Source organism: Pelodiscus sinensis, chromosome 15 (assembly GCF_052426305.1).
Source record: "Pelodiscus sinensis isolate ZL-2025 chromosome 15, ASM5242630v1, whole genome shotgun sequence".
Taxonomy (NCBI): Eukaryota; Metazoa; Chordata; order Testudines; family Trionychidae; genus Pelodiscus; species Pelodiscus sinensis.
In genome coordinates, this window is record NC_143066.1 from 24516336 (window position 1) to 24542009 (window position 25674).

A 25674-nucleotide genomic window follows, 5' to 3' on the forward strand; every position below is an offset into this window, starting at 1 on the left:
ATTTGTCAGTGTAGATATGTGGGCAGAGTTGGCATCTTTTCTGGTTGCAGAGCCGGGTTCCTGGAGGCTTATGATGTGGTTATGTGGCATGGTTAACAGAAAGAACATGTTTCAGGTTAGGGGGTTGTCTGTAAGCAAGAATAGGTTTTTCTCCCAAGGCCTCTGAGAGTGAGGGATCATTTTCCAGGATGGGTTGTAGATTGTGTACAATGCGTTGGAGGGGTCTGAGTTGTGGACTGTAAGTAACAACAAGAAGAGTTCTGTTATTTTCTCTTTTGGGTCTGTCTTGAAGTCTTGAAGTCCTAGATTCACTTCAATCAATTTTAGTTAACCCGTTAGTTTTAAAAAAAATTGCATCACCAATGCCCCAAGTAGCTAAACTGATAGTGTTCCTTGCCACGTCCCAGTTCCTACACCAGCCCCTCCCTACCATGAGTGGCCATTTCAAAAGTCTATGATCCCCTGCATGTAAATGGGCCTTAGCCACTCTTTTTTTGCTATGCTTCTGTAATGTCAGCTATGAGTTGGGACACATAGGAACTGCCATGGTAACCTTCTGGTATTATGTCATTTCTCTACATTGGGACAATTCCTTCAGGAAACTGATTTTAGGGACACTGTGTGGCCAGAATGTCCTAGAGCTGTTGTCAACCGATCCTGTAAACCTTGTTGCACGAGGCATAAGGGATCAGTCGACAAAAAACAAGGCTGGGAATATAAATTTGTGTAGCCAAAATTCTAACCTACCTGTCACTTTAATCAGAAAACAATTATTTAGGCTTCCAACCCTAAATCATTTCTCTATATCTTGTGCTTTGAGAAAATTTTATTGAGGTGATGTCTGCAAGCTGGACAGATGTACAATTTGACTAACATGTTATCAGAGTTGGCATTTACCAATGTAGTGATTTAGTTAAGCAATTCACTATATTTTTCACTCTCTTTTCAGCAAGTTAATCATTATTCAAGAACTAAAGCCATGGCAGACCAAATGATCCTTGCAGCTAATGGTACCCCACTAAAAGGTACATATAACATTCTATTTGTCTAATATCACTAATGTATGTAAAACTATGAACAACAAAAAGGGGGTCTCAATTCAGGTGCTGGGGAGATGCTGATTTTTTAAGAGGTGTGATTTTATAATCTTCAGCAACACACCAATGACATATTTTAAAACAAATTTTAAACTAAGGTCCTGTCGACTAACACAGTAAATTCAGAAACTGACAGGGTTGGCAAAGGCTTCATTACCACTTGAATGGCTTTTTCACAGGTTCTGTTAATAGGTCTGACAGGATTTTTCACTTTTAAGTTAACTAGCTCTCTCTGGAGGAAGCAGAGCCACAGAATAATGATAGGAAGAGGCAGAAGGGTGAACATTAAGACCCACTGGTGCCCCGAGATTTTTGGATGCCCTACGCAAGTGGGTGTTCTAAATAGAACAGCTCTGCTGGTAGCATCTTGAAGACTAACAAATGTGTTGGCATAAGCTTTCATGAGCTACAACTTACTTCCTCAGATGCTTGAAGTGAAAGAAAGGCAGAGATACAGAGATGGGAGTGTGACATCGGTGCTAATTAAATCAGAGTGGATGAGGCTCATCTCCAACAGTGATGAGAAAAGGAGAGTACCTGAAAGGGACATTATTACAGCAAGTAATTTCCCTGAAGGAAATTTCCCTGATGTCACATTCCCATCTCTGTATCCCAGCCTTTCTTTTACTTCAAGCATCTGAGGAAGCGAGTCATAGCTCACGAAAGTTCATGCCCTAATAAATGTGTTAGTCTTTAAGATGCCACTGGACTCCTTGTGGTTATTGCTCAGGGTTAGGGAACTTTTTTTGGGTCAGGGGCTGCTGACCCACAGAAAAATCAGTCAGGGGCCACACACAAGTGAGAAGCAAAAAAAAAAAAAAAAGCAAACCCTCATTGACATGGCCCCTGACTGGGAGGGAGAAAGACACTCCCCACATCCCCTTTGCCCAGCCTATTAGATTCTGTGTGCTCCAGCCCCACATGGTGTTGGATGCAGGCAAGCCCCAGCTCTTAGGTCCCTCGCCCCTGTTTCTCCTGAAACAGACTAACACAGCTATCTTTCTGAAACCCATAAACACAGTGGCACCTAGATACACTCTCTAGCAGCTTCATCCTCACAGGTCTTTAGGACTTACAGATGACTTGCACACCGTGCAGGAAGAAGGCAGACAGATGCTTGTTACTTAGATTTCCTGGTTTGGGGTTATGTTAGTTTCTCAGATCCTGAGTTCACAGATAGCAGCTGTGGCCAAGAATGCTTTATTCAATCTGCACTAGGTGAGAAGGGTGTGACCTTTTCTATTAGAGGCAGTTGATATCCTTGCTGTCATTATCTATTGCTGTGAGCTCAGACGCAAGCTGCTATGATGTACTCTATGGGGATACAACTTGAAACTATAAGTGCAGAAAGTATCCGATAATTATGAGGAGTTTCATACAGAAAGCAGATTATATCTGTTCTCAGTAGAGTGCACTGGCTGTCTATTGAGTTCTATGAGATTTAAAGTGGTAGGACTTTACAGTCAAATCTAACTGATAAGGAAGCTGGCTGCTTGACAAATAGTTTCTGTCTCTCTGTGATGCTGCTATAGCTGTGATCAGAGGAGGGGTTTGAATATAGTTAGTTATGTTAGATACTGTGCTTTTCAATGTTCTGTGTGCATGATGACTTGGCATCTATTTTATAAATGTAGATAGAATGTAAGAGGTGGCCCCTGCATGTTAGCTATGAAGGTTACATTGGTGGGGAAGTTTGTAAGATGCTCCACTTTCCAGCTATTTTATAGTCAGAATTTCAATTTGGGACTCACCTGAGTACTAAATTCGGGATTTTTCATGAATATTAAATTCACATTTTAAAATAAGATTGAGAATTTACTAGAAAGAGATCGGGTCCTCTTGTGGTTTTCAGAATATATACAGCAGATAAACTGTCATATACTAATACAGAAACTATTTGAAAAATCACATTTCATCACATCTCCTAGGAGGTGAGAAGCTCCATACATGTGTTCTTCGCCCACCAGGCATCTATGGACCAGGAGAGCAAAGACATCTGCCACGAGTAGTAGTAGGTATTATATTATAAACACTGGAGTGCATTACAAATGTTATAGTACCCGTGTGGCTTAAGTCTAAAACATTCAATACAAAAGCTAGTATGCTGGTTAGTGATCTAAACAGATCCTCAGACAGCCCTTTGTAGATCACATGATGCAAACTGACAACTAGCATATCTGGAGGATGATGGGAATGGAAATTAGGAACATGAATTTTTCTGATGAAAAACAAAACAACAGTGTTGTGAAGGAAGAGCTACACCTGCATCACTGGTTATTATGCAGACAGTAATTTGTTGAGTAAGCACTTAAACGTCAGTGTAAAATATTCCTAGAAAAATCCTGAAATACAATCCTATTTTACTATTGTTTAATCAGACCATTGCTGTATCGTGTAGCTATAATTAAATGTTCCTGATGTCATCTTTCATATCTTGATTTTAAAAGAGACAAACATTTGATTTGTAGACAACAACTAATTAAATTATCATATTGCTTAGCAAATCAACACCCTTTCTACAGTTCTTTCATGCATAAAAAGAACAGAACAGCCATACTGGGTCAGACCAATTGTGGGTCAAGCCCAGTATCCTGTCTTATGACTGGGGCCAATGCCAGATGCTTCAAAGGGAATTAATGGAACAGGGCAATTATCAAGTGATTCTGTCACATTGTGAGGTGCAATCCAGAGCAGTTCTGTCATCACCTGCCCTGTGACTTTGGATACCTCACAATGTTTTGCTGCTGTAGCTCCTATCTGGGCCACTTGCAGCATTGCAGAATGGAGGTAACACCCTGAATATGTACAGCTGAACCCTGCCACCTCTCTCTAGTCCCACTATGGCTTCCACCAGCCTTGGTAAGCACTTGCAGGCTGATACCATTACACTCTAGTCCCACACATTCCCCTCAAAAAACATATGTTTTGCACTGGATAGTCTTGATATTGGATGTCCATTCCCCTGTCAATGTACAACCATTTGCTACTTTAAATGGAGTTACCAGAGTTCAGTTTAAAGACAACACTGGATTAGCTTTGATTAAAGAATAAAATACATGTATTTAATTGAAGAGAGAGATGTTTTACGAGTATACAAGTATAAGGCATGGAAGTCAGAAATGGTCACAAAAGAAAGAGTTTTATCTTTATTTCTCTTGCTAATCTTTAACAAACTAGACAGAGCTGAAGAAATTTCAGGTTGGGATATCTTCCAAAATCAAATGATTGCTTCCCTTTTCATCTTAAGTAAAAGAGATAAGGAGAGATCTCTGAGGGTGCTTTTGCCTCTCGTTTTTATAACCCCGTCACCCTTTGAAATGAGTTTTCCTGAAGGCTACTCTAGATAAAATTCATTGGGGTTGGAGTTATGGAGTCTTGTGGTGAAAGATTTCATGCCCTTTGCTAAAATGTAGAAATTTATATGTTCTGGCCCCCGCTTCTTTGCTGTAGAATGACCACTTGACAGGTTTTAGAGGGGTAGCCATTCTAGTCAGGGCGGCCCGAGCCCTTTTGGTGCCTGGACCCGGGCACGCGGCGCCACCCCCAGGCGCACAGTGCATGCGCAGGCCCACCCATGGGGCGTGGGCCCATCCCCCCGCAGGGTGCACAGCACATGCGTGGGCCAGCCACAGCCACTGGTGCGCAGCCCAGGGCCCGACCACAGGGCTCACGGTGCATGTGCTGCCCAGCCTGGCCTGGCTAGTGCTGCTGGCGCGCGCACCGGGCCATGCAAAGCCCCGCAGCCATGGGGGGGAAGGGTACTGCTGGCTGGTGCTGCAGGGTCGGCGCTACGGGAACTGGCTTGCAGCGCCTGATGGCAGCTGTAAGGGACGCCACGCACCCCTTACAGCTGCCATCAGGCACTCCAGGCCGCTGCCCAGCTCGTCCATGCCTCAGTCCGGCCCTGATTCTGGTCTATATCTGCAAAAACAACAAGGAGTTCCTTGGCCTAATCAATAAATCTGTTAGTCTCTAAGGGTATGCCTACACTGCAACAATATTTTGAAATAACTAGCACTATTCCAAAATAACTTAGTCCGCGTCTACACAGCAGGCAGTTATTTCGAAACAGTGTTGAAATACTGTCAAGCTGGAGGACTTCTTACTCTGACTCCTGTAACATTGTATGAGGAATAAGGGAAGTCGGAAGAAGAGCGCTCTAATTCAAAATAAGTGCTGTGTGGACTCTCCCTGTTTCACAATAAGCTATTTTGAAATAAGATATACTGTTGATGTAGCTCAATTTGCATAGCTTATTTCAAGTTAAGCCCTGCAGTGTAGATATACCCTAAGGTGGCATAGGACTCTGTGTTGTTTTTACTTGACAGGTGATTGCCCATCAACTTTGATGACAAATTTGGCATCACCTTGTTCTTCGTTTTGAAAGACTGGTTTATCCACATGCCAGATTACATGATAATTACTGTGATGCATTGAACCTCATCTGTTTATGATTGTGACATTTCATAAAGAGCGTGCCATGTATGAATTTCATTGTGTTTATAACGCAACACATAATGTTGCTATATGTATTGCAACATGCTTTTCACCATGTTATTGATCAATGAGTTAATTTTCATTCAATATGTCACAAGGCATATTCTATGCAAAGATTACTACAATAGTGTGTTGGACATGAAAAAAGGGGTCCATTCAGTCAGCGATCCATGCCCTCTTATCCTGTCCCACCATCTAGCAGGCATCTTCTATCAATTTTGCTGGATTCTGAAGTTAGACTTACTGATCTGTAACTGTCAGGATTGCTTCTGGCACTTTTTAGAAAATTACCATCACATTAGCAATCTGTCTGTCATCTAGTACAGAAGCTAATATAAGTGATAGTTTATATTCCATGGTTACGTTCCTGGAGAACTATTTGATTCCTTCAGAGCTCTCCGGTGAATATCATTTGGTCCTGCAAACGTATTACTGTTTCTTTAATCAGTTTGTTCCAAAACCTCCTCTATTGACACCTCATTCTGGAACAATTCTTCAGATGTTATCTAAAAAGAATGGCCCAGATGTGGGATTGTCCTTCACATCCTGTGCAGTGAAGACGGATACAGAGAATATATTTAGCTTCTCCACAATGGCCTTGTCTTCCTCAAGTGCTCTTTAGTTCCTCAGTCATCCAGTGGACCAACTGTTTGTTTGGCAGGATTCCAGCTACTTTTTAAAAATTGCTTTTAGTTTTTCAGCTTTTTGCATATGCTGCCTGTTTCCACAGAAGAATATCCAAAGAGGACTATTTAACATCCATTTTGGAAATCCCAAATCTCAGATGAACTGGGTTCATGTAAAAAATCTTATACAAGCTCATCTCTTAGCTGCTGAAACTCTCACCCCTGAGAAGGGTTATAAAGCGGTAAGTAAACAATTTAAATGTCCTACCCAGTTGGATATAATTTTAAAATATGGGTCACTTTCTGTGGCTTTAGGATCAAACTGTAAGTTGGTTTGCTATAGTCTTAAAAGTACTACATTTGCAAACTGCACAATTCCACATGCAAAATGTCCTTGTTGTGCATGCAGCTCCTATTCATCTTGTTAAACATTTTGTGTTGTATCTTTGTCTTGTAAGCTCACTTTGTAAAGGTAGGGATTCCTGCCTGCCCCAGTGGCGTAGGAATCTTTCCCAAGTGAATATAGCAATCATCAAATTCTCCTGAATTACATTTTTTCTTTATTATTTTCCCCAAAGCAGGTTTGATTCTAGACATGTACATTTTTCATTAAACAATCTGAAACATTTTGGACCTGATCTGTACATCTCAACATTCCCAAAAATGTGGATAATCAAAATTAGTGGACACTTATGAATACTTACTTAAGACTTTTGTCACAACTATAAAGAAATTTGAGAGCATGACCCAACACATGCCTGACAGTGTTACAGCAGCATCTGCACTCACACTGTTTGGCAGCTCCAGTGTCAGTCAGCAGGGGCGTATATAGGGCAGGGCGAGCGGGGCGGCCGCCCGGGGCCCCGCGCTTCAAGAAGCCCCGCGCATGCGCTGTGGAAAAGGGGGGCCCCGCGAAATTGTGCTGCCCTGGCCCCGTGAAATGGTCATCTGCCCCTTTCAGTCAGGCTCATAGATTGTACCTCTCCAGACTCAGTTCTACAGCTGAGTTAATATAGAAATAGCTGCAGTCACTCTATATGAATCCTCCAGGCTCCATGGGGTATTCCCTGCCCTGAACTTATGGTTAAGGTAAGATCAGCAGTTCCACCTTTTCTGAGCCAGGCTGATTTATTCTCATCCTCAGTTAGCTAAGACCCAGTCCCAGTAAACCTGGTGTGGCCAATCTGAGCCTGAGAAAGAGCCACAATTTACCAATGTACATTGCCAAAGAGCTACCGTAATTTGTCAGCCATCCCCATCAGATGCCTCCTCTCCCATCTCCAGCATCTTTTGCCCACCAGCAGCCCCACCAATCAGTGCCTCCTCTTCCTTTCCCACACCTCCTGCCCACAGCAATCAGCTGTTTCATGGCACTCAGGAAGCTCTGTGGGGGAAGGAAGGAGCGAGGGCGCAATACACTTGGAGGGGAGGTGGAGCCAGGAGTTGAACACTTGAAAGCTGGCACCTGTAGCTGTAGCCTTGGAGTTGGTGCCTGAGCAAGGAGCCGCATATTAACTTCAGAAGAGCCACAAGTGGCTCCAGCAGGGGTGGCCTGTGAGCCTAGGCAAACTACGCAGTTGCCTAGGGCATCGCCAGCCCGGGCGCCCGATGATGATGTCATGCCTTCTGCCTGGGGCGCCAGCTGCCGCAGCCGGCCTCGAGCCACTCCTGGGCTCCAGAGTCACAAGTTGCCTGCCCCTGCAGTAAACTCCTTTTATTACCCTCTACCATCTCTCCAGGGAGACTATAGACATCAACCTTTAAAACCAAGTCTTTGGAAGTGATGCAAGCATAGCAACAAGAGGGAGGAAAAGTTTCCTGCCCCCAGGAGGTGTCTTGAGACACCAGCTTTGGGGAAGTTATTCAGACAGCTACTATAGCCAGGATGAGGCCCAACTTGGAGGGGCTAAGGTAGCTTGGTCAGTTTGGAAGAGATATTACCAGGCAGTGAGATAAGGAAGAGAATTGATCAATTTGGAGAAAAAGGAGGGAAGAGAGAAGAGAAATGTTGAATTTGGGGAGTGTTGATAGAGTGTGAAATGTGAGTTGACTAATTTGAGGGGTAAGGAAAAGAGAGCGGATCAGTTTGCAAGTACAGAACTGATGAGTTGGTAGTAAGAGTTACAAAGGTGCAACTTGTGGAGGACTGATGACTGAGAGTTGGGGAGGAAGAGGATGAATTGAGGTGGTCATCAGACACACAAGGGGAGGGGTTTGAATAGGGGTTGTAAAATGGAGAGATGGTGTATCTGTTATTTGTGTAGTTCTATGGACAGGGGGAGCTCACAGCTGAGAGAAGCAGCCTGGCTGAAGGTTTAGCAGTGGCTGCAGGCTGAGAGTCCAATGAGCAAGAGCCAATTACCAGGAATCAGGCAGGGTTGGAAAGCCACTAGCACAGAATCTGGAGATCAACAGGAAGACAGAGATCAATAATCTGCTACGCAGAGCCAGGCCAAGTCAGGATACTAGGAAGTACAAGTGGAAAACACCATCCCCTTGTCCCATGGCAGGATGAAGCTCATTTGTGCAAACAACTTCCTGTTTCCTCCTCTGGCTTAAATAGGGGCTGCAGCCCAACAAGGAGCCTTGGACCTCTCTGGCAGAGTAAGGGAAGGGCTTGTGCCCCAGTTGGGCTTCAGGGACTCTGATCCCAACAGCTGTCCGTCAGCTGCCACTGGAGGACTGGAGTTCAATGACTTCCTGAAGCCCCCGCAGAACTGATTCAAACCCACAGGACCCGACCGTGTGTTGGTGTTTAAGGAAGAATTAGTAGAAGTTTTCTGAGCTGGCTAATAGATTCTTGATACTTCTGCAACGCTGGCAGAGTAGGATTTGAGAAACACAGCCATATGGATAAACAGAATATTCCGCCCTGAAAGGTTTCAAACCTGAACAACTTAATCAAATCCAATCTAACACTCAAAACTCCTCACTCTGGGCCATTTCCCTGACAAATTTCAGGTTTTTTTTTACTCCATATCACGTCAGTGCTGAATTTGTTGGGTGGGGGGGAAGCAGTAATATTTGTGTGGTGTAGCTGCTCAGTCCAATAGCCAGCTGGCCTAGTGGTCAAACAGTGGCACCAAAGTTCTTTTGCAGTCTTCTCATTCTGGACAGGGTCCTGCTAGGCCAACTATGGTAGGCCTCAGTCCTTCCTGTGTCCTTTCTTCTCCCCTCTTCTTCTGTCACAACAGTGGAGTGGAAGCAAGGGAGAGGGATTTAGGCCCTCCCACGCCATAGTGTCCTGACCTAGGTCACTTCCTACCAGGTTGCGGCTCCTCCGTTTTTAGATGTGGTCACAGCCAGTAGTAACAGCTGAGTCTACTTGGGGCAGGGAGGAGAGAGACAATGTCCACTTTTGGGAGGGGAGTCTCTTATAAGTTCCCAACTCCAAACAGGAGAGGGAGATGGATCACAGCTTCCAAATTTCTGTAATCACTCATCCCACACTCACACTAGACACCAGTCAGGGATGATCTAGATCAGTGTTTCTCAACCAGTGGTATGAGTGCCCTTAGGGGTACTCAAGAGAAGTCTGGGGGGTACGTCAACACAACTGAAATTTGGAGAAAACTGAATTTTTGTTTTTAGTTTTACAGTGCTTTATTATTTTTGTACTTTTTACACCCCAAAATTTCGTCACCTGCCTGGCTACGATTAAGTTGTTTAAACAAATGTGTTGCCGTGGTAGAAAAAATTGTGTGTGTCTGAAAACTGTAGGTACTGGGGATATTTATAATTTTTAATTTTTTTGAAAAAGATTGAGAAACACTGATCTAGACCCAGGAGCAGCCCTAGACTAGCTGCCAACAACTGGTGCCCTTGGCAAACCATGCAATCGGCGCCCCCACCTCCAAACCCCTCAATGATATTGTGCCACCATTTGGCGCCCCATTGCGCCCCATTGAACTTGGTGCCCTAAGCAACCACCTAGTTCGCCAATATGGACAGGCTGCCCCTGTCTAGACCAGGGCTTCTCAACTTTGGAAGCCCCGGGGGACATAATGATACTCACAGCACATGCCGAGGGCCACAACTTAAGTGTGGTTGCATATACATGCAAATATATATACAAATAGCGTCTTTCACACTGACGGGCATGAATACAAAGATTAAGGCAAGACTACACAACACACAGGTCCCATTTATGCCAGTTCTGCTGCTAATAATACAATGCAATATCTACCCAATTTCCACCCATATGACAGCCCAAACTCCCTCCCAGACTCCAAACCCTCTCCTGCACCCCAATCTCTTACTCCAAGCTCCCTTCTGCACCCAACCTCCATGGGTTCCATGATGAATTAATATCATGGAAGAGTGCAGCTCTTGAGTATTTCCAAAATCTTGGAGTGGCCCCCGTCAAAAATTATTGCCCATCCCTGCTGTAACTCCTTCTAACCAACCAATGCCCATTTAAGATGGAGTATGCCCTGCAACTGTTGCAGGACAGGGCATCATTAACCCAGGTCTTGTTCTGGTTTAGGGTGGAATCTGTGAACCACTTCATGTATGTGGGAGGGAGGGGCAGAATTCACTCTTGAGAACATCAGAAGTATATTTGTTCTAGTATAAATCCATAGTAAATATTAATTAGTGACAGTAATGCTTCTAAGGTAGAGCCATTAACATGCCATTGTTTTTTAAAAGCAGGAAGTTAACAAATCAAAGAGACTGTGACATTAAGAAGTTGTATTAACTCACATACTAGTATTGCCAACTCTAGTGAATTCATGGTACATAGAATGATTTTTGGCTCCTGCAAAAATATAAAGAACAACCTCAGTGCTATGATAATGAGGTTGAGCGTATTAATTCTAGTAGAAGTCCTAACATAATGAACCTGACACTGCCATTTTTATATAACAGTATAATAAATCATGAGTAACTCTATTAACTTAAGTGAGTTTAAAGATGCGTAAAACTTACAGAAGGATCAGAATTAGTTCCAATAGAGGATGCTTGTTGATCTGTTTGCTTTTAATTATGTTGCTGTTTATTACAAAATGAATAAAGATATTCTTAAAAGTAAATGTCACTCATGCTCAGTATTATGATTCTAATCTGTCTTTTCTCTGCTTTTTTAACAGAGTGGTCAGGCTTATTACATAAATGATGGCGAGAATGTCCTCTTTTCTGAATGGATAACTCCGTTAGTATGTACTATGTGCATGTTTAGTTTTAATACAGGGGAGGGCAATAATTTTTGATGGAGGGAGCACTACAAGAATTTGAGGGCCATACTCTTCCATGATATTAATGGAGGCTGAATGCAGAAGGGAGATCTGGGTAGTGGTTTGAGGTGCAGGAAGAGGTGTGGGGAGTGGGAATGAGTTTGGGTGAAGGAGGGGGTTGTGACCTGGGGCAAGAGATTGTGGAATGGTAGGGGATGCAAGGGTGCAGGAGAGTATCCTGATCTGGAAGAGAGGTGTAGGGGGTGTACTGAGTCTGGGAGGGGGTTGTGACCTGAGGCAGGAGTGCAGAGGTTTGGGTTGTGACCTAGGCCAGGAAGGGATTATGACCTGAGACAATTCATTGGGGTGTAAGAGGGAGGTGAAGGGTTTGGGAGAAGGATAAGGACAAAAACAGAGGTGCTAAGGGTTTGGGTTGTGACATGGGGCAGGGAGTTGGGGTGCATTAGGGGATGGAGTGTCAGGTGCAGGTTCTGGCTGGGATGCGCTTACCTTAGACAGTTCCTAGCCAGCAGGACCCTCAGGCAGGCTTCCTGCCTCCACGTACCCCTGAAAATGGCTGGCTGCTGAGGCCATGTGCTCCATGTCCCCTTGTAGACCCACTACCTGTGCCGCAAGCATGACCCAGTCAGCTCCCATTGTCCAGTTTCTTGCAACTGGGAGCTGCGAGATTGTGCTGGGTTAAGGGACAGCACACAAAGATTCACATGGCCCCTGCTGGCCACGGGATGGTGGCAGACTAGATCCAGCCCACAAGGCGTATTTTGTTCCCTAATACTGTTCAAGGGACTTGAGCATACAACTAATTTAGAAAGACTATATCAGCTAAATAAAGCCAATGCCACAGTAATTACCCAAAGAAGCAAAACTCAAAACATTTTTATATTTAAGACATACGTTTGATACATTTTGATTGTAGTAAGGCTTTGAAAGACACTATTTCACATGGCCCCCTAAAACTAGAAAAACGTATCTTAGACCTGTGATACTCAGACCTTAGTTGTGCAGGAATCAAATTAGCAATCAACATTACCCCACAGAGTCACAGTAACGTTAATTCACTGTTCAATTTACTGTAAACGTCAGTCATTTTGGCTGTAAGATTATTAGTGGTAAATGGATAGAATTGCTGTGGAGGGTCCCATGCCTCCCCTTGGTGGGGGGGGGGGTCAGGGTGCCATCCGGTGTTCCCTATAAGCTATGTGCTGGCAAGGACACTCAGGAGAGATTCAAATGCCACCTAGCTGATTAGCAGAACGCCCACAGTGAGGTTTTTTTTGTTTTTACTGCTGGTGCACATTCACACATGCCTCAATGCACATAAAAATATTATTCCACACATGGATGAAAAAGATTAGAGTTAATATTGATGCTACATCTTACTGTATTCTTGGGCATTGTGCACTTGGTTCATGCCCCAGGAGAAGGGATCAAGGTGTGAACCCCACTCCCTCTCAACCACTGCAGATTTTTACCCTCTGCCCCCCGCCCTCCCGGGCAGGGTTACCCTCAGTCCTTGATGCTGTTGGAAGGAGTCTACCGGCAGTGCTGGGACAGGGTCTCCCTTCCCTGCAGTTCTTTGGTCTTTCCAATCTCAACAACATAGCTCCAACCTCCGGTCCTCTCTCCTTCCTCATTCCACCCTGTCTGCTTAAAGTGTGTGTGTGGGGGGGAAGGTTATTCATTTCCTGACAGGGACTTAATTGGGTACAGATGCTTCAATTGACCTATAGTAGCCTTCCCTAGAGTACAGGGAACCCTGCCTTTATTAGATGAGGGCTTATATCTCTTCTACTACTCTCCTACTGCTCTCTGGCCCTGCTGTATCACAATATAGAATATACAGTAGACTTCCGATAATCCGGAATCTATGGGATTTAGGTGGTGCCGGATTATCAAATATGCCAGACTATCAGGAGGTACTATAAGCAGGTCATATATATACTGTATACATTATATACTGTATATAAAGTGTTCTTAACCCTTTTTATTGTACATACAGGCAGTCCCCGAGTTACGCGGATCCGACTTATGTGGGATCCGCACTTACGAACGGGGCTTTCTCGCCCCGGAGCTCGCAGGCAGCGGGACCGCCCAGAGCGCAGCGGTCCTGCCACCTCGACCTCCGGGGTGAGAAAAGCTGCTCCGGGTGCCCCTGATCTGCTGAGGACTGTCTCCAGCAGACCAGGGACACCTGGAGCAAAGCCGGGGAGGCGGAGGGGTCCCGCGCCTCTGAGGCTTTGCTCTGGCCTTAGAATCAATGAATCAATGTCATACTGTTGCCTCCCTCAAAAAAAAAAGCAAATTTCATTCTGGGGTGTATTAGCAGGAGTGTGGTAAACAAGACATTATTCTTCCACTCTACTCAACGCTCATAAGGCCACAACTGAAATAGTTCAGGGAACCACACTCTAGGAAAGATGTGGACTAACTGAAGAAAATGTAGAGGAGCAACAAAAATTATTAAAGAACTAGAAAATATGGCCTATGAGGAAAGACTAGAAAAACTGGGTTTATTGTCTGGAAAACAGAAGGTTGAGGAGAGACATGATAACAGTCTTCAAGTATATAAGAGGTTGTTACAAAGAGAAAGGTGATAAACTGTTCTCATTATCCACTGAGGACATGACAAGAAGTAATGGGACTAAAGTGCAGCAAGGGAGATTTAGGTTGAACAGTTAGGTTGAAAAACTTCCTAACTGTCAGGGTAGTTACGCACTGGAACAAATTATCTAGGGAGTTTGTAGAATCTCCATCACAAGAGATTTTTAAAAACAGGTTAGATAATCACCTCTCAGATGCCCCTGACAACACACATGTCTACATTTGTCATTCATATCAGGGAAAAAAAAGTTCTTTTTTGGCACAAAACCCATGGCTGCATTGATACTTGCCAATAACTTTTTACTGGAGTTTCACTAGGGGGAAAAAAAACAAAAACCAAAAAACCTCCATGAGATATGTACAGCTATTCCCAGTGATACTTTTGCAGTCATGTGCAAGTGAAGACATGTTCTTACTGTATACAGAGCTTTTAGCTTCTGCAGGATATCCCACAGTGCCTAGGATATCCCACTGTAGCCAGAATCTCTGCTGCTCTGACACCAGGTAAACCGACATCCAACTCTCCCCCCCCCCCGCCCCCCCCCCTTCCCCAGTAAAGTCATAGGAACTTTGAAACTCTTTTACCAAGTCCCTATCACTGGTGCAACTGATCATGCAAAAACTCTGAAAGTGTAAATATAACCTCAGTTCTGCTTTAGTGCTAGGGACTGGACTAGATGATCTATCGAGATCCCTTCGATTCCAGCCCTACATTTTTACAATTTCTATTTATCACATCAGAACCTAACCCTGCACTCTCACAGATCTTAGCTTATAAAGCTCATAAAGACAAACTCCCATTGGTTCCAATAGTTTTAGATGTGCAGGAATGCAGGATCAGGCTCTTTATATCCTTTTAATTAAATTAGCTCATAATGGTAAATCCTGATTCTTCACTGCCTTATGAAGACATTTTTATTTGGAGTAGCATCAGGGTTCAGAGTCATTGTTGTAAATGGTTCCTCAAGATGCAATGCCATGGACAACTATTCTCTTAAATTTCATTGTAAACATAAAACAGAAGCAGCAGGAAAAGGTCATAATTATCAGACTAGGATTGTAAACCTCCACTAAGAGCCACACCCTATAGTGTAAGCACAGAGAAAACTCCCAATAACATCAACGCAATAAACGTCACAACTGTACTCAAGATATAGAACATGCACTGCTCATGTCCTCTTTTTTAAAATAGATATCCCTGCCAGTGCTGTCTAAGAGTGTGTCTGCATAGCAAAGTTATTTTGGAATAACGGCCGTTATTCCAAAATAATGATGCAAGCATCTACACAGCAATTCCGTTATTTTGAAATAATTTTGAAATAACGGATGGTTTATTCTGATTTCTGCAAACAGCTATTTCGAAATAAGGCGTGTGTAGATGCTCCACTGCTGCTATTTCGAAATAGCCCCTCACCAGGGCCATTCTAAGTTATTCCTCCTGGGGCTCTATATCGAGATAGCATGTCTATTTTAGGGAAGCCTACCTCGGACTAATTTTGAGGTTTCCCTGCAGTGTAGATGTGCTATTTCAAAATAAGCTATTTCATAGTCTAATTGTGTTGGCAGGCATAGGGTTGTTCATCTGAAACTTTTTAAAAATAGTAATAGCTGAGTTTGGGGCAGTTCAGATTTATAATCTCTGCATATTCTTGCTGTACCGACATTCACCAATTTAGTATAAATACTTTGTTCTTAATCTCTTTTCTTTTAAATCCCTCCCAGTTTGAAAAATTAGGTTACAGTAAACCATGGATACATATTCCTACTTTCCTCATTTATACAACAGGTAAAAAGAGTAAAATAGCTGATTATTATGCTGTTTTATTTTGCATTTCCTCTTTTATTTCCGCTGTCACTGGTAAACTGCACAGCTGTTCTCTAAAAGGAATATACAGATTTAAACTTGTGCAATTCCTACAATAATTGTGCAATTGTACTAACTGGGGTTAAGTACTTCCCTACCAAAGGAGATAAGTATCTTTGGGTTCATCAAATATTTTGGAAATTGTTTTCAAAAGCTTGGATCCTCCTTCTGTAGCAAACCCAAAGCACCTTCTGCAATCAATGGGTGTGCTCGGTATGCAACAAACAGGATCTAGCTCACACCACCTGTCATCACCATGGGCTTGGCTTCACCAATAAAAAAAGCCAGGTATTTTTACTTCAGGGTAACTAACATAAGTGAGCTATCCTGGGGTAAAGACATAATGAAGATAAGGTGCTTTAGTTTTACCGTGAGATGAAACTCCTGAAGGTTATCCTCTACCCCATGTGGGGCTGACTTCAATGAGTTTACTTCACAGTAAAACTAAAGTACTTTGTCTTGACTGTGTTTTTAATCTCTTGAACTCATCTACATTGGTTACCCCCAAGTAAAAAAAAATGTGGTTTTTGAGGGGGGCAGCAAAAACAAGCCCTGTGTTGCCTGGGTAAACCAAAAGGACAAGAGACATTTGATACGGATTTTAATCAGGCTACCACTTTATTATACAGATGTCTGGACTGCCTGGCTGATAATGTGGACAGTGCAGGCAAATCCGTGTTTATTTGAATCATAACCTAGGGCTTCCACCATCCCATTTCATTGATACAGTACACAGGTCCCCCAGCCAATCCATGGACTCTACCATCCACTGCCCTCATAAGAGGGTTATGGTGGGCTATGAGAACAGGGAGGGGGGAGTGGTAGGGAGGTTGGCTCCATACCATACCAATCATAGGAGTCCCCAGCTCCTCTCACCTATTCCGTTCCTTTATCCAACACCTCCTTTTAAATTCTTTACCAGACCATTTATCTGGTCACTGGATGCCTTCCCTGTGGAGTACCTGGGCTAGACAATCGCCCCAATCCTTACAAAATAAGTTGTGACATACAGACTTATGAGATCCTGCCCAATGGCTGCTCGAGGGAAGGTGAAAAAAACCTCACTCCACTGAAGCCAATATGGTGGTGCCAGGAAAGAATCCTTCCCAGCCCCCACTTAAAAAGGCACATCTAGCATAAAGGCCACTACAGGTCCTAACCCAGCCTGATATTTGCCTCCACTAGGGTGGATGCTGCTTTGCTTGCTGTGTGGAACAAAGAGGCTTTCCCTGCCCAGGGCTTGCACCATTAAGTCCTTCAGACCTCACATCCTTGAGGGGAGGGGGTGAGTCAGTGCCATAAAGCTGACCACTGTCCACCTTTTTCAGCAGTTTCTGATCTCGTGTCCTCCCAGCCATAATGCAGAGCCATACTCCTTCAGCAAGCCCAGCCAATGTTTGGCCCATTTTATTTGCGCTGCAGCCATTGTGCTCACTTTACTGTTGTTACCTCATTTTAGCAACTTTTTGTCCACAGCCATCCTGCTGGAATTCCTGCACCTGGCACTAAAACCAGTTTTTAAGTTTACACCTGTCCTGACCAGAAATGAGGTAAAACTATAAGTGTATACTTACTTATCTGTATAAAGTCTGGAGCTGAGGAGCCAGCACTGACCTCCCTGATATGGCAGATTCCATGGTTCAGGACCAATAAACTCCTGAGGGTGCAGGACTAGGGAGGTACAACATTTCTAATAGGACATGAACTATCACATCATGAAAGGACAAAACAGCAAAACATTCCATCAGAAACATTTTGACAAGCTCCACAATATCCAGGGAACTCCGGAAGGAAACCCTCCTTTTCTTTAAGGGAGGCTTTGTATACAGTTCTCCTCCCTCCTAGAGGAAACGCACAGGAGAGGTAGTCTTGCCTAATCATTGGTGAGCCAGTCCTGCAGTCATTCTGCATTCAGAACTGCAACTCGGGCTGAGTGTGACGCCCTTTCCAGTTGCCAGTTGAGCTCCCATGAGGAAGCAGTATCTGAACCTAGATTCATTTTGGGATTGATGAGTTAGAGTTAGGGTTAGGGATCAGTGCTGACATTTTGTAAGTTCTTCTCATTTTTAATTATTTAAAAAAGGAAACAGATGAAGGTTTCACATAAACTCACACCCAAGAATTTAGAGCCAGGTTAGGCTCTTGGGTGCAAAGAGGAGCCAAGAGCAGAACTTGGCTGGCATTTGGTAAAACGGTGTTTTGCAGCATGTAATATAAAGCACTGTCCTGAGATCTTTTCAATACTTGGACAATATGTGTGGCTTTAACTGTATGTAAGATTGTTTAAAAAAGAAATTATTGGTTATTTAAAGTCTATATATCATTAATTTTTTTTGCCTTTAACCACTTTTTTTGTAATTATAGTTTTAAAAAAAGATGAGGTGGAGCACTTTTAAACTAGATTCATTCTAAGTAGCTCAAATTCAAACTGTGTGCTTACCAAAATGCACTAGAATGTGACCAGTTTTATTGCCTTATCTCAACACATCCAGCAAACACGGCATGAATCAAGATAATCCCCAAAATATTAATGATACAAGAAAGACACATGATACAGAAACCATGCAAATGTGTGGTTTTGACATTACTATATTCTGCAATATATAGAGGCAAAGATACACCTATGTCCACCCACTCATAGGGCTCAAGAGTTACAACTGATTTTTTTCAAATGTTAGAATCATAGCTATTTTAAATGTTATAAAAATCCCAGTGGAGAAATCCTAATTAATCCTTATTTTCCTATACATGTGTCTACACAGTATCATCTGAAGTCAAGCACAGATTGTGCGCAGAGAGTGGGCCTGATTCACCAATGTATTATTCCCAGTTTTACACTGGTGTAAATGTTGCTAGAGAACAGGGGATTATGAGAATAATGTAGGAGTTCCAATCATTGCAACTACCTACCAAGATCTGGAGGTAGATTCTCCATCACTGACAATTTTTAAATCAGTGTTGGATTTTTTTAAAATGATATGCCCAACTCCTATTTAATTTGTTCATATTACTTCAATGAGACAATGAGAAAATAAGCAGGATTTGGCCTTTTGATGTTAAATCTGTTTACATCCTTATTTAAAAAAAGACATATTTCAGTCAAGAGAATTCATGACTGCTTTATAAACCCCTTAGAAAGAGATTTGAGACTAGATACAACTAAACATCAATAGTATCCACAGGTTGGAGGGGGCTGATATTTATTAAAATGAGAGAGGGACTCTGTTAGGGCGCAAGTGCGTGCATGTGGTGTGTCATTCATGTTAAAATTCGACACTTACCAACAAGGACTTAACAAGTCTTTGAACTTTCTCACCCATTACCAAGACAGTTTCCCCAATTATCACCTGTAATACCATTAACTCACAAACATCCCACTCTCCCTACCTTTAATATCAGCAATTCACAGACACTTACCTTCCTTCCTCCCTCTTCCCACCCCCCCGCATCCCCCTTCTGTTCTGCAATGTGATTTGTCCTTTTCATATTTGTTCATTTTTTTTAATTGTATCCTTTGGTATATATGGTTGTGACTACTTTTTCCACTATTTGATCTGAGGAAGTGGGTCTGGCCCACGAAAGCTCATCATCTAATAAACCATCTTGTTAGTCTTTAAAGTGCTACATTGTCCTGCATTTTGCTTCAACTACCCCAGACTAACACGGCTACATTTCTATCACTATTCTACATGTGGTGTGTGTTTTTGTTTTAATATCGCCATCTAGTGGCTCCACATGGTATTTCTATGTGGAAAGAAACAACTAGATGCCTGACTTCCCATTGCCCACCCTGAGTACAGGTTGGACCTCCCTAGTCGGGCATTCTCGGCACTTGACCAGTCCCAGATGAGGGATTTTGCCAGATATGGGGAGGTCATTTCTGGATCCCCTGCTGTAGGCCCCCACTCACCCGGCCGCTGGCCTCACAGCCAATGCCTCGCCTCCTGCTGGCCCCGTTGCCCTGCCAATCCTCTGGGCAGCCATTGCTGTCATGGCTCCGGGTCCCATCGGGCAGCCACGCACATTGCACTGGGGCTCCAGGACCTGCTGGGCAACTGTGCACTGCAGATCCCTACCCCACCAACCTACCACGGCTCTCAGCCCCGGCAGTCAGCCACGCGTGTGTATGTCACCCAACCCTGCTGAGCAGACCTGCTGCCATGCACTGGGTGGCCCTGCCATGAGCTTGCTGCGGGCAGCCCACTGACCTGCCAGCCCTGCAGGGATCCTTGCCACTGGCCCTCCACTGGGACTCTCTGGTCCTGCAACATCCATGCTGGACCAGGGATGTTGCTGGACCAGAGAATCCTGGTTAAGAGAGTTTCAACCTGTAGTCTTAAACCTATACAAAGCAAGTGTAAACTGCTACAATTCTGATTTTCTGGCATTTTTACATTCATTTTGCACCAAGTTCTAGCTTCAGTGATGCACAGGAGAGATAGCAAGCTGACTTAAGTAGCTTTTCAGAGGAGAATCCACAAGGTGGTAAAGAAATGGCATAGCCATAGCTTATTTCGAAATAATGCCTCTACACACAAAATGCATTTCAAAATAGCGTTTTTCTATTTTCAATTTCTATTCACTGAGTGGACGTTGAATCACATTTAAGGCTGGTTGGAACCAGTTCCGGCAGAACATCAGGTCAAAAGTTGCCTCGTGGCCAGGGCGGCCAGCAGGGCACCCTGAGAAGGGCTGGAGGCCCCCTATTTTGAAATAAGCATCTTCACAGCGCTTATTTCAAAATAGCAATTTCGAAATTGGCACTATTCTTGGTAGAATGAGGTTTACCAATTTTGAAATTAGCCCTCCGCTATTTTGAATTATTTTCGAAATAACAGAATGGCTGTGTAGACACTAGGAAAGTTATTTCGAAATAACTTTGCTGTGTAGGCATACCCCTAGTTCTTCCAGCAAAGGGCCCTTGATAGAACTGATGGATGACAAAGCCTGGCTTTGCTGAGCCATGGAAATCCGGTTTGTATTTATAAACATTCTGTCCAGTTGAATGTTGCCGAGTCTTGTTTGTTCTGTCATCCCACCAATTTATTTATATACCTGTTCTAAATTAATTCTGAATTTGAAGCACTATGAATTGTTCTTTTGCTTTTCAGGTGAGGAGCATCACTGTAACGCACACTTTCCGAATAGAAAAGGCATGCAATCAACTAGGTTACTGCCCAAAGAAATTTGCACTTGCAGATTCAGTGGATCATTATCTCCAAACTACACCCAAATACCAGAACCATTATGATTTCCTTAAAATCTGGTTTGTCTTTGGCACCTGTTTATGTTTGATCTTCCTTATTTTACTTTCTTAAGCATACACATTTATGTCTTTATTTAAAGAAAAGCCACCATTAAAATTAGTTTATTAATATTCGGTAAACAAATTAAGCAGCCACAGTGTATTCCTCAGGTTACATAAACTTTATTATTATTTGAATAAGTTATTTCATCTGATGTATTTTAAGCTGTTTTTGCTATTAAATAAAAACTAGCATATAAACAATTGTTCTTAAAGGTTAAAGCTACTACATTTTTTAAAGTATAATAAACTTGCAAGGCCACAGGAGATCACCATTGATAAGTGCAGGGACCAGAGCTGTAGTTTCTATTTGGTTCATCACAAAAGAACCCCTTCTGACAATGACTGGATAAGAAACTGGAGTAAGAGTAGATATAGCATGGCTGCAGTGCTATAAAAACAACAGTAAGTAACTAGAATAAGGAAAGTATTGCCGGGGGTGAGCAATAAGTGGCCCGTGGCCTGGATGCAGTTCACCAGGGTTGGCCCCTGATGGGCTGCCAGATTCTTTATTTACCTACAGCCACTGGCAGTTCCTGTTGGCCGCGGTTCACCATTCCCAGCCACTGGGAGCTATGGGAAGCGATAGCCTGCCCTCAGCACTTCCTGCAACTCCCATTGGATGAGAACAGCAAACCACAGTGAACCATAGCCAGTTGGAGCAGCGAGCAGCCAGATTTGCAGACATGCAGGTAAATAAAAGCATCTGGCGGCCCACCGGGGCTGACCCTGGCGAACCACATCCACCCCACAGGTCACTTAGTACCCATCTTGTTTGACCAGACAACCCTTGGACCAACAGTCACAGTGCCTGCATGTTACTATGAAGAATACAAAGGAACCAGGAAACAGAACAAAGGAGAAACATCAGTTTATATAAAGAATGGACAGTGATTACACAGAAAAAGTTACACATGCTTTTTTCATAGAATCATAGAACCACAGAACTGGAAGAGACCTCAGAAGGTCATCAAATCCAGCCCCCTGCTCTAGGTAGGACCAATCCCAACTAAATCAACCCGGCCAGAGCTTTGTCGAGCTGAGACTTAAATACCTCTAGGGATGGAGACTCCACCACTTCCCTAGGTAACCCATTCCAGTGCTTCACCACCCTCCTAGTGAAATAGCTTTTCCCAATATCCAACCTGGACCTCTCCCACCACAACTTGAGACCATTGCTCCTTGTTCTGCCATCTGTCACTACTGAGAACAGCCTCTCTCCATCCTCTTTGGAACCTCCCTTCAGGAAGTTGAAGGCTGCTATCAAATCCCCCCTCACTCTTCGCTTCTGCAGACTAAACAGACCCAAGTCCCTCAGCCTCTCCTCATAGGTCATGTGCTCCAACCTCCTAATCATTTTGGTTGCCCTCCGCTGGACCCTCTCCAATGCGTCCACATCCTTTTTGTAGTGGGGGGCCCAGAACTGGACACAATACTCCAGATGTGGCCTCACCAAAGCCGAATAAAGGGGAATAATGACATCTCTGGATCTGCTGGCAATGCTCCTCTTAATGCAACCTAATATGCCATTAGCCTTCTTGGCCACAAGGGCACTCTGTTGACTCATATCCAGCTTCTCATCCACTGTAACCCCCAGGTCCTTTTCTGCAGAACTACTACTTAACTGTAGCTAATTCATACATGTAATTTCTTGTGAAACTGCACAGGAGGTGAAATAAAAGTGCACCTGAACTTCTGCATTTAAGTCTTTTTTAGGATATACACCCATACACAATAGCTTGTATTTATTAGCACTGATATATTAAAAATTGAATTTATGAATCTTCTGTTTAAATGTCATTAAATAAAGTAAATTAAGTAAACAAGTTAGGGAAATGTGATTTTTTCCCCCTGTATTGCATTTATGTCAGACATTTTGAATCAAGTTTATATTTCCTTGTTTGGATTCTCATTATCATGAAGGTGGCACATTTGTTACGCTATGTGGCAGATGATTAAGTAATTGAAAAAGGAGGGTGCAACAGAATACACCCATTTATTCACAACCTACACACTATTCTCATTATCTTTGTGTACGGTATCATTTGAAAACGTATAATTTGCTGACCAATACTGCCTGATAAAATATGTGTGGTAACTTTACATATGAATTGATAAGATTTTCCTGTATTTTAGTACATGTTGCAAACCCCATAGCCCTGCTCAGACAGAATAAGGCAAAAACATCTGTCTTAAAAGTCTGTTTTCCTAAATTTACATTTAAACACTAAACAGTCATTAAGCAAGAAGGGAAAACAAAGGAAACTCAAATAGGTGGATAAAACAGCAGGGAACATCCTTCCAAACAGATTCTTTGTCTCCTGATTCTTATCTGAAACGGTTTTTTGAAAGGGGGGGCAAAACTATAAAAAGGAGGAGCAAACACCCCAAGTTTCTTTCTTTCTTTCATTCACACACTCACATTTCTGCTAGTATTCTAAGGTGGGACTAAGAAGCCTCTTTTAACATGCCTGTCTGTCCAGTGCCAGAGGAGCTGAAGTGCCCCAATGCTGGGGAGAGGAGCTCTGAGCCTCGAGGGCCAGATCCAGGCAGACTGGGGGCTGCATCTGGCCCCCAGGACTTAGGTTCCCCACCCCGGTCTAACTAAACAGTTTATTATGGGGTATCTAGGTGAAAATTAATGATGTGTAGTATAGGGATGTTAGCGCGCAATCGACTAGTCAACTAGTATAAGCTTATCGGGTAGTCGAGTGGAGTATCAGCTATTCACTCCCCCACATCCAAGAGAGGCAGCAAGGGTGGGGAACAGGAGCCAGTGCTGGGAGAGCCGGCTTAAAAGCCAGTTCCCCCAGCACTGTCTCCACGGTGCCACTGCCCGCCCTGCTGCCTCTACCAGAGGCAGCATGGGGGAGTGGGAAAATAGGGGAGGTTGCTCCAGCAGCAACCCGTTTGTGATGGCCCAGGCTGGCCATGAACAGGGGCTGGTGCCAGAGCAGCCTCTGTTTGCAGTGGATAGGGCTGGCTGCCGTGAACAGGAGCTGCTGGACTCAGCACGAGCCAGGACCAAGAAATCCCAGCTTACGCTGGTCCAGGATGCTGTGCCCCTGCATTTTAAATGTAGTCACAGCCCAGTGGCTCTTGTTACATTTAAACTGCAGAGCCGCAGCACACATGGCTCCCGGAACCAGCACAAGCCAGGACTGCTCACTCCCAGCTGGAGCCGGAAGCTACCCCCACTGAAGCTCTGCAGACCGGCCCTTATCGACTAATACAAATTGTATTGACTACCGATTAGCCAGATAACCACAATTAATACACAATCCTTAGTGTGGTATAAAAGAGGTCAGACTAGATCAGAGGTGAGCAAACTATGGCCTGCAGGCCACATCTGGCCCATTGGACCTTTTCATCTGGCCCTCAAACTCCATCCAGGGGCCATAATCAGAGACTTGCCCTGTTCCACCCACCGCTCCAGCCTGAACGTGCAGTTCCACCCACTGCTCCCTGGCTGGAATACCTGCAAGGGATTAGACCTGCTGGTGTTGTGGGGGCACCCATTTTTCTGGGGCTCCCCAATTCACTTGGCCACATCCTTTTGGCCTCCTGGCCAATTGTGCCACTGCAGGGAGCTTGGATCAATGTGCATTTATGGCCCACTATACAATTTACCACTCAGATGTCACCCTCAGGCCAAAAAGTTTTCCCACCCCCAGACTAGATGATGAAAGTCCCTCCTGACCGTGAACTCTCTGCAACTGTGAAATTGTGCCTCAAGGAATCGCCCATTCCTACTGCCCTCTCTTGTGAAGGAAATCAAGCTCTGAACCTACAAGAACACAAAACAGCGCTTGATTCCAGCACCTTTTGTCCATTTGAGGGAATGACCAACTATGAACAGAACGAGTTGATTCTAAGCAGACCACACGGCCTTGAGTGAGTGTCCAAGCTTTCCCCCTCTTCTTAGGTTTTGCTTTATTGGTAACTCAAAAAAAAACAACCTATCATGAATCTCAGAATAATTTTCCTGCATAAATTCAGCTGTCTCTAGGATTTCTGTCAGTTTGCTCTGTCCAGAGAACAATTCCCACTAGAATCAGAGCTAAATCTGCCATGAGTCACAGCTTTCTGAATCGTTCTAGCTAATGTAGGAGTGAGGAACCTAAGGCCCAGGGGCTGGATGCAGACCCCAGCTTGCCTGGATCTGGTGCTCAGGGCTCAGCTCCCTGCCCCCCGCCCAACATTGGGGAGCCAGTGCTGGCACTCTAGCTCCTCCTCTGCTGGAGCACACAAAATCTACTAGGGTGGGCCCCCTAGGCTCTGGTGTGCGAAGGAAATGTGAGGAGTGTTTTAAACACTTCTCCTTCTCAGTCGGGGGCCACAGCAGTGAGGGGTTTTTGTTTTGTTTTTTGTTTTTGCTTCTCACTTGTTTGCAGCCCCCGCCTGATTTTTCTGTGGCTCAGTGACCCCGACCAGAGTTCCCTGTAAGCTAAGCACGTGTGCGGGTGCCCAGGAGAGATTCAAATGCCAC

At 43.9% G+C, this 25674-nt stretch overlaps 1 protein-coding gene across 2 annotated transcripts in view; it reads left to right on the top strand.

Annotated features, from left to right (window-relative positions):
* The window catches only part of LOC102454424 (putative short-chain dehydrogenase/reductase family 42E member 2), a 47559-nt gene extending 24565 nt beyond the window's left edge, over positions 1-22994 (top strand). For both annotated transcript variants that reach the window (XM_089782312.1, XM_089782311.1), the window contains exons 6-12: positions 950-1025; positions 3026-3108; positions 6325-6462; positions 11311-11376; positions 15739-15802; positions 17357-17430; positions 20992-22994. In XM_089782312.1, the coding sequence (XP_089638438.1) occupies positions 950-1025; positions 3026-3108; positions 6325-6462; positions 11311-11376; positions 15739-15802; positions 17357-17430; positions 20992-21198 (708 nt within the window). In that variant the 3' untranslated portion in view covers positions 21199-22994. The remainder of the gene's footprint in view (positions 1-949; positions 1026-3025; positions 3109-6324; positions 6463-11310; positions 11377-15738; positions 15803-17356; positions 17431-20991) is intronic.
* The last annotated feature ends 2680 nt before the right edge of the window (positions 22995-25674 follow it).